This window comes from Apaloderma vittatum, unplaced genomic scaffold, assembly GCF_000703405.1.
Source record: "Apaloderma vittatum isolate BGI_N311 unplaced genomic scaffold, ASM70340v1 scaffold34679, whole genome shotgun sequence".
Taxonomy (NCBI): domain Eukaryota; kingdom Metazoa; phylum Chordata; class Aves; order Trogoniformes; family Trogonidae; genus Apaloderma; species Apaloderma vittatum.
Window position 1 is genome coordinate 48,840 of NW_009736462.1, and position 12,235 is coordinate 61,074.

Genomic DNA, 12,235 nt, shown 5'->3' on the forward strand with positions numbered 1-12,235 from the left:
GGTCAAGCTACTTTTCTCTTTTGCAGGTCAACTTCAATACAACATCAACTGGAAGTCACTCACCCACTGTGACATGCACCTAAGCTTCTAGAAATGTTATCTAAAAGGCTCCTGAAATTCATATGCATTTGCACATTAAAAAAAAGAGTCAGGTTGAAGAGAGAACTAACTGGACACGTATGGCACAAGGATGCATCTTAACGCAATCGCTTTTACATCCTACAAGTAAGTGCCAGGACTAGAAATGATTTAAATTTTACTGAGGACAAGAAAGCACAAATAAAGAAACATACGCATTAAGAGAAGTTACAACCAAGAGTTAAGATGTGCCTCCTGCAGCCTCATTTTTGATAAGTCAGTTAATAAGTGTACAGGTCTTTGTCTACTCAGACGTGCAGTTATGGAGTAACTTAATTTTTGAACAAGGGATTCAGATTTTACCAAAACAGCACCAATACGAGTGCTCATTATATCAATAGCTACCATGGCATGCATCTGTACAAACCTTGCAGGCAGTTGTCCACAGCTGGTCACGAATAAAAAGGCATGTAAATTTTTCTCTTCTTTTATTACAATGAAGGTTATAACAGTACAGAAAAGTCACACGACCTTAGTGGGTCAGTTTACTTAAACCCTGCAACAGGAGGAACTCTAAATACATTAAATATTGTTACAAGTTCAGACTTAAATGTACAAGTAGTTGGGAACAGTTACAGCCCTCACCAAACTATGTTGGGGACATGAAGTCCAACAGCACTTGAAGTGCTGTGAAGGCATCATTTCACAAAGAGTAACATAATGTTACAGAACTTGCCTTTAAGGTGGTATGTTCATGTAATTCCAGCGCCTTCACAATTTAACGAACCATATTTACTATACTTCACTTCTAAAAACCTAGATGAAACATGAAAAAGAAGCCATACAGTATAAATTGCAACATCAGGAAAAGTTCCTGTTATTATTCCAAATAATTTTTTCCCATGTAAAATAAGAATGTCCAATAGCTCCTTGCATGTGGGAAGATACTTTTTTTTTTTTTTAAAGTCACAATGAAGCTTTAATTGACGGAAGCTCGGCTATATTAACAGCACAAGATGAGAAAAGGTTTAATCTCCAAACCTATTAGAGCGTGTGTAGTAGCATCAGTAGCGGCCACCTTGCGACATTACAGGAGGTCTCATTCCCATGGGAGGTCGAGGAGGTCCACTTTGGTAAGGGGGCACCATGGGAGGTCCCTGACCGTACGGAGGCATCGCTCCAGGAAGATACCCTGGCATGCCCTGGTGGTGAGCACCATACTGACCTACAAACACAACAAAAAGATGCAAAGAATAATTTTTTTTAAAACACCAGGCAGAAGCCACATTTTGTGAAAAGCTTCACACTCACCCCCTGCCAGTATATGCCATTTCAAGTCTGAAAGAGATTTATAACTAAAACAGATCTTTTCAAGGAAAGAAAGGTGGGAAGCTTATGATTACCATGGGGTGGCATGGGAGGTCTCATTCCTTGTTGCTGTGGAGGAATTCCTGGCTGTGGTGGCATCATCCCTCCAATTGGTCCAACTGGTGGATTACCCAAGGAAGCTTGTCCTGGTCTAGGAAGATTACGCTGATATTTAGGCAACTGGGCCCTTCTCTCTTCCTAAAACAAGGGACAGACAACCATAACACAGTGAGAGACTAAATTTCACCAAAACCAAAGTAAATAAAAGTATATTAAAAAAAAAAATATTTCAACTACCTTAAAAGTTCAAAGACCGCTGGTAGCAACATTACACAGTAACATCGGGACTTTCCCCCCTTCCTTCAAAGTTACTGTATCAACACAAGCCAATTTATCACTTTGCACACAACACATTCTCCTCCTCCCTCAGCTGAAGAGAGCCTCTTCCTCGTAACAAGTGGAGGCAAAAAAAGCCAAACACAAATCTAAAGACACCTGAAGTTAAAGACCATCTACATAAATTCCGTATTTCCTGCTTTAATAGCACAAAGACCATTTCAAACTGCCTTGTCCTATACACATTATCTCTATTTCACTTCAATCTTAAGACACACACAAATAAAGTCCAAATTATATTGAGTTGCATGATTTCCTATCACCAACAAAAGGCTGCAACAAGAGAGTTGCAATAAGCCAGTCACCAATTTGCAACCGAAGTTTTCTCAGTGCAGAGTCCTGTTACATCAGTTCTGTGCAGTTCACACTCACACCATCATTAAATACAAAACGCAGAGCACAGAGGAAATTCTATTTAATCAGCCATATCTGTATAAATTGCATATCTCGTTAAGACAACGAAAATATTTTAACTTACCAGTGATATATCCTCATCTGGATGGATCAACTTACTGGTTGCACTGGTTGTTGTGAGGGTAGCAGGCTTACTTGTTATGGATGTAGCTGGTTTAGCTGCGGTGCTGTTTGTCGTGCTAGTGGTTGAAGCTGTAGACTGGGTGTAAGCAGGGAATGTAGGTTTTGGGGGTTCTGTTGTTGTTGCAGGTGTAGAATTCAAAGGTTTGAAATCAGTACCAACTGGGCCTGGAACAGCTGCAGCAGCCTGCGAAACACAGAAAGAGATCAATATTTATTTCTCAAAGCACAAAAAAAACCCTTAAATGATGTCTGTTAGACCTCTGAAAACTTCGAGTGAGATACACAATTATGACAAGCTTGACAAAAGTAAAGTTCAGCCTTATTGCATACTAGAGCAACTGAAAACAAGACAAAATAAAACCCAGTAGATATACATACACACACAGAGGAAAGTCTAGGATTTGCAGGTCAAAAGCCACAACTAGAAAAAAGGAACAACAACAAATAATAAAAAAAGCAAAAAAAAACCCCACTACCAACATTTTTAATCTCAAATACTGAGTTTGGTAAATGTCTAAGCCCTCCCTGAATCACTTAAGAGCCTGTAAGTATAAATTCATTGTTCTCTCAGTAAATTATTAGTACACTTTAGCAACCATTAGTTTAGAGTACAGCTCAAAGTGTTAGCATTCATTAAAATGAGGTATTTATGAAATGTTTTCATTAAGTATTTAAGAAAGTTCTATAGTGTCAGGATTTGTAAGCGTTCTGTCTATAGAAACACTACAATATTTTCACAATGTGCTTTGTCTCTCTATAGATCTTTAATCTCACTTGGGAATGAAGAATCAGCTGAAGGTAGATATGAGGTCCACTATGGATTCCAGTATCTCACTTTTCCTAATTTTTTTCTTAAATTAAAACCGTTAGACAAATTTTGCTTTAGCAAGCTTTACCTGAAGATGCAGTAATCTCCAAAGCAAGCTTTAGTTATCAGAGAAAGCTTTTGTCTAATCACTGCACATTTACAATTTCCTGAACTTTCCGATCAAAACAAATTACTCAGGTTTTTTTGCACATAATGCAAATTACACAATTCCCTACATTATGATGTACCCTATTAAAAAACATAAACTAAAAAGCCTTGATCATGCATCAAGCTAACCGCTGCCCACTAAAACGCATTTAACTGCTTTCATGCGTTTTTAACCCTTTAGAACCAGGATGTGACATTTCATTCTCTCACACCAAGAAAAATTGGGCACTTTGACACGCTTATTTCTAGTAATACGCAACTCACAATCGAGGACTCTGCAGTTTTACCAGCTAAACATAATCAGGAATACAACAGAAATTATCTGAAGATGTTTAGTCAATTTTAGATTTTGCAGAACGGTCCAAAGGGTTAAGTTGCAAAGCAATTTGGTTTTAACTGTGACTTCCTGCGTACTTGTGCTGTGCTAGGAAACAGAGCGTTAGAAGATGCTGACAGACTTTCTGAATTGGAGGAAGCTGCACTTGAGCTTGTGACAGGTGTCCCCATCTGTAGCATAAAAGAAAGGAAACAGTGAAAAGTCTCCAAACAAATGGGTAGCCAGATGAAAGGATTTCTTATGCTAAGGACTGTTTCTGTAAACAAGTATCTTCCCTGCAGAAGTCCAAAATGCTAACAGTACACTACAAAGGTTTCTGCAGCATACTTGAAAACAAGTAACAACTTAGGACTTATACACGACAAGTGCATTCACAGTGTAGAGGTCACAAGCCACTACCAATTCCCCACTTCCCTCCCCAAAACATTTAAATGAATTTTTATTACCCTAACTTAGTCCTCATTTTTTAAACTAAAAAACCCCCTCCTAATTCAGGCAATGTTTAACAAGACTATAGAATAAATGAGTCCATCTATCGGTAGAGAGGTCATTACGGAACAAACAGGAAAAAACAAGTCATGTCAAGATTTACACTTTGGAAATTTTAGGTTAAGTTCTATGCAATCAGATTCCTGTGACTAACATACCCCTTCACCCACCCGAAGCACCCTTAAAAATGACAAACTAAAGGGATTAAAGAAAGAAGCGGTTTTCCTACTCCTTTCTTCCCCACATGCTTACAGAATTTCTGTCTGGTTTCATGGCTGTTGTGAGACAAACAAAAGAATCTTTTAGAATTCATTCAAGCACTACGCTGAATTAAACTTCAGAATCAACACAAGCATGAAACTTAACCAGTCATTTCTTGGGCCTCCTCGGTAATAAAGAACAGACACTCCTGACATGAAGGCAGTTTGAAGAACATAATTTCAGGCTCCGAGACACCTTACCTGCCCTGCACTTGGGAAGAGTGGTTTAGTAACCGGAGGCTGGGGGGTGGGTGCCGATGCCGCAGGAGCTGGAGGTCTGTTCAGAATGCCTGGGGCTGTAACAGGCTGTGCTTGTGTCATCGGAGGCATCCCAGGACGAGGACCAACAGGCGGTGGCATACCTGTGAATCACAAACAATCAGCAACAGATCAGGCTGAAGGAAGCAAGAATATTCCTTTAGAGGATTCTGTTGACGGCGTTCCTTAGAACAAAGTCTCCCCCGAAGTAGCACTTGTAAGATTGTAGTAAAATAAAATGTGGCAAATGGTCATGCCAGCAGTCACCAATAAACGTTTATGCACAGGCAGCAACCTCAAATGCTACAGAGCAACACTTAATTAAGTTGTTTTCTGCTATGACTTCAATGATGAAGTTTATGCTCTCAGTAAATCAATGCTATTAACGCAGCAACCCTTTTCAACACGTTGTGTCTACGCTGCCAGGCACGTACATAAGACTGTTCCAAAATCCAACGAGACGGAGCCATTATAAACAGCATGAGAACCCTGACCTTTGAGAACACAGCTCAGCTTTGCTGTGGGTCTTTAGCACAGCAAACAGCAATGCAAGGCTGCTTTTTATAGCCTATCATCACAATACACACACTCCCCATGTGTGGGGCTCTAGAAGCAGTTCAGAGATAGGAAGTTAACAGCTCACATGGCTTCCACCACACTACTGTGCAAGATAAAAAGGCTGGAACTGCCCCAGCGGTTTGCCGCCTCCTGCTCCTCCACCAGTGAGAAGTAAGAGCAAACCAGCAACTCTGAAACGATCACAGCAGAGTGTCTGGTCAGGCGCAACACCCTGAGAACAGAACGCTGCTGAAGAGCTGCACAAGCTCAAGAAACATCTCTTCTAACTATGGCAAGAGACCAAAATTACAGTTAGTTTTTTAATATAGCAGGTTCATCACTTGAGTATATCACCAACATTACTTCTCATTTCTCACATTTTCAATCATTATGATTTTCCAGCTGCAGCTACAGACATTAAATAAAGGGATTAAGACAGACTAGGCAACACAAAAGCCAGAGAAAGTGCAATAAGAAGATAAAACTATATTCTATTTTTTACTTCGCAATGCTAACAAACACAAATAATTATTTATAATCAAAAGCTATAAATCAACCCTTCACCTGTGCACTAAAGTGGCTTCTGTGGCAATCAATCCACATGAAGCTGGTGATATAAGTCTGTATGTTCTTTACATAAATCCTAAATCTCAGTGGAAATGAATAAATATAATTTAGGGCTCACCATAGTATGAGTTCGACAACCCTGACCTACCTGGTGGCATACCAGGCATAAGAGGTGGTATTCCCGGCCCAGGAGGCATCATTCCACCCATCGGCATCATCCTATTAAACACAAAATGAGCACTGGTATGAACACTCATGATAAATTGTTAAGACAATTGACACAGACCTGTATTAGATAAAAAAACCACGGTAAATAATTTCACAAAGCTCTCGACCCAGGCAATTCAAAACCAGCTGACTCTACAGTTTCCACAAGGAAAAAAATATAAACCAAAACAAAACAAAAAACCCACCACCAAAAACCACCACCAAGAAGTTCAAGAAAAGCCCCAAACACTTTTTATTTGAACTTTAATTTCTCAAGTTTTAACTTCCACTATTATCCTATTTCCAGAACTGGTGTCTCTTGAAACCTATTATTTCAGTTACTACTTTCAGCACAGAGTTCCAAGAACTTGATCTTAGTACACTCGGAAAATTTTAAAGTGAAAAAAACAACTAATTCCAATCACACTAAAAATCACTGTACATCTGCTATTATTCCTTTCTGACACAAGTCTATTTGTGGTTATAGCAACCTCATGCTATTTTCACATATTCTCCTTCCTCTAGTGAATAGCAGACAACTCAAACCCGTAAAACTATCTACAAAAAACTGACAAAAGAGCAGACGCTACAGGGTAAGAAAGGAATATTTACTGTAATTGAAATTCCAGAACCTTACACTAAAGATAGAAAAGTGGGATTTTTTTTTTAAATTAGAGTCCTTATTATGGCATATTTTCCCTTCATATTAAAAACTAGCTCATGGATGTTTTGTGGTTTTTTTCTTGCTACTGACAGCTGGCTAAAAAAGTTGACCTGTAGTTCCTAACAAAGGTCACACCTAAATGACTCATTTTACCTTATCTACTAAGCCACACCACAAACTACCACGTGTTCGCCATCTAAACCATACATACAACCCTTAACATAAGGAAATTTCCTCCAGCACAGGGCTGCAACCCTATAAAACATAAACTGTCTGCAACACTAAGTGCTTTTAAATTGGGAAGCTACAGATGGATACACACAATTCCTTTACAGGGAACAAACCAAGTGTAGCTCCAGCTTGTTTAAACGGTTCCAGAGACTCAAAATGGACTAGGGAAACAAAGCAAAGGAACGCTTATCACTTTAGCTCTCAAGATAAGCAGACACTCAGCAGCCAGGTGCACACCAAAATCCCAGTAAGAAGCAGTTTCTACCTGTATGACAACGTCACGACACCGTCACCCCTGCTGTTCTAAAATCAAAGCGATCACAAACAGGTGAGCACCCATTCTGCGAAGCAGAGTGCTGCCCAGTCTTAACATACTCTCAGCTTGTCTACCACTGCTACAAAAGGATCAACCAATGCAGCAGTAATGTCAGGGAACATGACAGTGCTTTTTTAGCCTTTTTAGTGCCTTTTTAGGTTGGAGAAGGCAAAGTCAGTCTCAGCACCCGTTTAGAGAGCTGTGAGACCCCAACAGAATTGCCAGATGCTCGCTGCCTGCTGCCACCAGAGAGCCAATTCTCTGAAAAACTGCAGAGGTGGTGCTAGAACTAGTGTCACATTAAAAACAAAGCTGCCTCCTAGGCCCTAATTCTTCACTGATCTCTTTTAAATAAAAAATCACCAGGTTAAATAAGCAAAATTTTCAAATAAACTACATAAAAGCATAATTTAGCACCACCTCTCCCCCTAAAATGTCACCCAAATGCAAGCACGGTGCATTTTTTACAAATTAATTTATGTCTTTTACTAGATGACATCACATTCAGCCAAAGATAACGAAGAGTTTAAGGAAGACTAATCAGCAGCAAGCCCAACAATTTCCTTCAGTTTCCACCCAGAAGGGCTAGTTATGATGAGCGCCCATAAGACGTTTAACTATGACATGATTTTTAAAATGTTAAATTTATGTCTCGGAAGAGAACAACTTTTCACCTCAGTGAAGTTTAAAACTTAAAAGCAAAGCTCCTGCAGTATGTCCTACAGCATAAGGGATGGAACACATGGAGCTGTACTTCGATCCGAGACAGGTTACAAGTCCCTAAAGGCCTATTTTGTTAATATTTTGTGAAATGCACTTCTCATACAGCTCTGTAATATTCATTTAGATGAAGCACAAAAACATTGGATACTATACAGTAACAAAATCTAACCAGGTATTTTCCCAAAATTTTTAGGCAGTATTCAGAGGTTTTCAGTAAGACAATTTCAAGCTTATTAAGAACATGACATAAAATGGCATAATGAATGTACCTATAATTACATTAATGAGATGCTTACATGTTTCCACCACAAAATGACTGCATGTATTTTCTCTGCTGATGTAATCTGTGAAAATTTATGACAAAATCAAAAATCTAACTGTGATTTTCCGAACACATTGTGACAGGGTACGGTGTCAACCACAAACAAGCATAAAACCCAGTATCTCACTTTTGCCCAAAACAAGAAATTTAAACTGTACAGTATTCTTTCCCTGTGAGGTTGATGACTGATAACCGGACGCACAAAGTATGTGCCATATACAGAGGAACAGCGCTTCACAGAAGGCTTTAAACCAACACAACTGTTAACTAAGTGCTACGCAATAACGTTAGGAGAAAGGCACTACACATTTACACATAAATTCACAGTTCAGCCATATTTTTAATGTTGGTTTACAGCCATCCAGCTCTTTGGTTAATCTTGAGGTTTCATGGGCCTCTACACACATTTTTCTAATTAGCTTTACTTTTTCTGTGACAGTTGAAAATGCACAATATGAACACAATATTAAGTCTGGCTTCCTACTCACCCAGGTGGCATTCCAGGCATAACTGGAGGCATTCCAGGCATCATAGGGGGAACACCTGCCAATAATGGTGGGATAACTTTAAAAAAACAACCACTGTAAACAACTTCAACAATATACACTGGCTAACAAATCTCATATAATAAATATAGACTGGATAAATGCTTTACGGGAAGCTCTGAAAGAATGTTTTCTGAAATAACACTGCTTATAAACAACGCAATATAAAGGATTATCTGTGAATCTGACCTGGATTCACTGTTCTCAGACCTGCGAGACTGTGTAAATTTTCTAGGCAGTCTCCAAAGAACATGCCTTTATCATTACAGAAAATACGAGATCAGTTTTCGCACAACATGGATCAAAATCCTTCCTTCAAGGTACCTGTGGCCCATGTATAAAACCATCTATTATACGCTAGCATTCTCTAGATACATGGCGGCCTTTTTGCCCTGTTGCCAAAATCCCGTCACAAAACACCACAAACGAGTATCGTTGCTAGACTTATGTTTAACATAGTAACCTCTTACTATCATATTCCTTTGATCTCGGCGCATCAGGTACCCTAATCCACCCAGGAAGATGTGTGCACACACAGAATACGGGAAGAAAATGAAGAAACTGCTCACGTGCACTTCACAGAACTATTCCGTAACCTCCAACGCCAGGAAGGGCAGACGATTATTCCAGTATACAAGCAGCAATTTGTGTTTCTACTCAGTTTTCAGCAACAACCTTGTAACACCGTCTCACCTGGAGGCATCCCTGGTGCACCTGGCACCGGAGGCAAACCCGGCTGCGCCATGGGTGGAATGTAGCCCTGCTGTGGCTGAACTTGCTGGGGTTGAAATGAAGTTGAAGCTGCAGACTCGTCATCTTCATATTCATCAGAATCATCCTGTTGTTTCTTCTTCTGGCTCTCTGCTGAAGAGTACAATGCACATGGTCACACTGAAAGCCCATTATATTCTATGAAATTCATTTTATCTGGGGTATTCTAGGTGGAATGAAAATAGTAAAATGCAAATCTTAGCAGCATGTTTAGAAAGTCATAGAATTACAAAGAAAAAGACCTGTGTAAGCCTGCCCATACGTACAAATAATAAAAAGGCAGGAAGTGATTCGAATTGTAATGACCCTCAACATAAAGGGGGCCTTCCTTCATGTCAACCGCACGCTGTACAGAACAAACCAAAGCAGTTCAAACAAAGGTATGCTTAAACAGCAAAGAAATGTAAGTATTTGGGCATCATCGGGCTTGTATCACCCCTGGCCTTACCCTCAAAAACTGCCATCCCCACACTCAGTTGGTAATCATTACAGCTGCACTAGCACGCCCCTACTTCTGTACAAGAAAGAAAATACCTCCCAGCCTCCCACATGACTGGCCCACACCTAGAGCTGCGCTCAGACAACGCATCAAACCCAACCCTCACTCCTCTGAGAGAGGAGACTTGTACCGCACAGCTTCCCATCGCTAAGAAACAGACACCAGCACTAACAGTTAACGAGCCAGATTACATTTACCCTGAGTTTTCTGTTCAAGTAACCTCCGCCGTTCCTCCATATCTTTTTCTGGAATGCCCTCCATGCCATATATTTCCAGTTCAATGTCTGTTCTTCCAGGAATAGCATTTGGAACAGCATCTATTGTTTCTTTATGGACCTAAAGAAAAAAAAACAATAAACCCTCCTGACCTGGTGACGTCCCTGCCCATGACAGGGAGGTTGGATTAAATGATCTCTAAAGTCCCTTCCAGCCTAGGCCATTCTGTGATTCTGTGACGACCACAATTCATGTTGGCTTCTACACGTTCTTCAGCCAGTTTCAAGGTAGGAAATAAACATCCTGGTGGAAACAATCTCTGGCCAAGCATTTTCTTGATATGTCCTTCCTAATCACTGTTAACTATTTACCAGCTTCTAAAATGAGATTATATAAACTTGTCTTCTGTAAACACCCAAGACAATACAATTCCTTCACTCCTCCTACACCCCAAAAATGACAACAGAGATCTCTACTGCATACTCTGCATAAGCCTGCTGACATGGCAGGACTCCTGTTCCGGAAACAGACCATGATTGTCTTTTTCCCATCAGTTTTTAAGACTCTAGAAGCCTCCAAACCCCTACCCTTTTTTAATTCACTATTAATCCCGAATTTACATATTGTTAAAAAAGCTTACATAAACGTAACACTTACCTGCATGCAATGTATCGCTAAACCAGGTCCTGTATACAGCTTCTTATGACATATATGGCATTTAAAGTGCTTTGCTTTTTGATGCTGTATAAGGATTTTCTCATCATCAAAATCCCTGTTACAATACCTATTGAAGACTATTAAGGAAACATTTAATCTTGAAAGTCACCTTCTATATAACACTAAGCTGATTAGCACCACTGCAATTTTTCCTAGAGCAGAACCAAAACGCACAGGAAGCGCCTCTGGGCATTCAAAGCACGGCAAATTATTTCACGGATGTTTGAAACCAAACCTCCCCTTCACACCACCCAACACTTCCCCCTTCAGCCAGGTACAAAACTGGCAAGTGTGCACATCATCCGAATCATCACTTCATTCCACATTCTTTGCTTTTCAAGTCCTAGTTGTTTCTAAGTGGACTGATTCCCCCTCTACATACATGTAGATTAAAATCATGTTGCTAAAGCATTAAAGGAAAAATAGACTCGAAATCCACAAAAGCGAAGCAATCCTAAACACTTTGAAGAAGTCTGTGCTTATTAACAAGTATCTGTAGTTAAATAAAAAAAACCAAAGGTGTCAGTTAAAAATTCATTTCCTTTACAGTTATCCAGCTATCAATTCTTATGACACAACATAATTTGCTGTAGTCATTAAAGAATGCCTGTTTTAAACAGCAAGATTTTAAGCTTAAAACTTGTCTGGACATCTGTATCACAGAAGCAGCGGATTTCCCCTCTGCAGGTCAGCACTAGTATTTCAGCAAACACACGTATCTTCCCGAGTGAAACAAATACACGTTTGTTATTTATTATGTGTTCTTTGTTAACGTGTTCCTCACATCAAATCTTGAAGCATATTAACGCCTAAGACAGATTCACAGGCTTGCCTTCCAGCATAAATGGGTAAAAAAAATCTCAGAGCAGCTTATAAATTCCTTTATTAAACGTTTTTTGATTGAGCAAACATTTTGGAGAGAGAAAAGGTAAATCTGTAATCACCCCCCAACTAAAAGCCTATTGTGACGAAATCCACTGCTATTTTTGGATACTGAGAAATTATACGTGACTTTGATGCAGCAATTAAAAATCTGAAAGTCCCAACACCTCCTCCCCCCCTGAAAAAAAAGTTTTCAAAAAGCCTCTTTTAACTACATCCACCCAACTTCTTCAATAACTGTATTTTTCAGAGGCAGGATCTTCTTCCGTTAACATCCTCCCCTCCAGGCATAACGCTCCTTCTCCATGTTCCCCACGG

General features: G+C 39.7%; 1 protein-coding gene across 1 annotated transcript; it reads right to left on the bottom strand.

The window, feature by feature from the left end:
- Nucleotides 1-230: 230 nt before the first annotated feature.
- ZNF207 (zinc finger protein 207) lies at nucleotides 231-11,097 on the bottom strand. The gene is made up of 12 exons (XM_009876975.1): nucleotides 10,976-11,097; nucleotides 10,300-10,438; nucleotides 9,526-9,696; nucleotides 8,776-8,851; nucleotides 8,262-8,309; nucleotides 5,973-6,043; nucleotides 4,643-4,803; nucleotides 3,770-3,862; nucleotides 2,321-2,563; nucleotides 1,482-1,644; nucleotides 1,120-1,303; nucleotides 231-894 (listed from the first exon to the last, which is right to left on the bottom strand). Exons 1-11 carry the CDS (start codon nucleotides 10,979-10,981, stop codon nucleotides 1,143-1,145), a joined length of 1,332 nt encoding a protein of 443 aa, XP_009875277.1. The 5' UTR covers nucleotides 10,982-11,097; the 3' UTR covers nucleotides 231-894; nucleotides 1,120-1,142.
- Nucleotides 11,098-12,235: the final 1,138 nt, after the last annotated feature.

Bases quoted from the DNA above. Each gene is read 5' to 3' on its own strand.
- ZNF207 (XM_009876975.1), bottom strand. The intron at 8,310-8,775 runs GTGAGTAGGAAG...AAATTTTCACAG, and splicing joins ATGCCTGGAATGCCACCTGG to ATTACATCAGCAGAGAAAAT. The intron at 2,564-3,769 runs GTACGCAGGAAG...TGTGTTTCGCAG, and splicing joins TGTTTCCTAGCACAGCACAA to GCTGCTGCAGCTGTTCCAGG.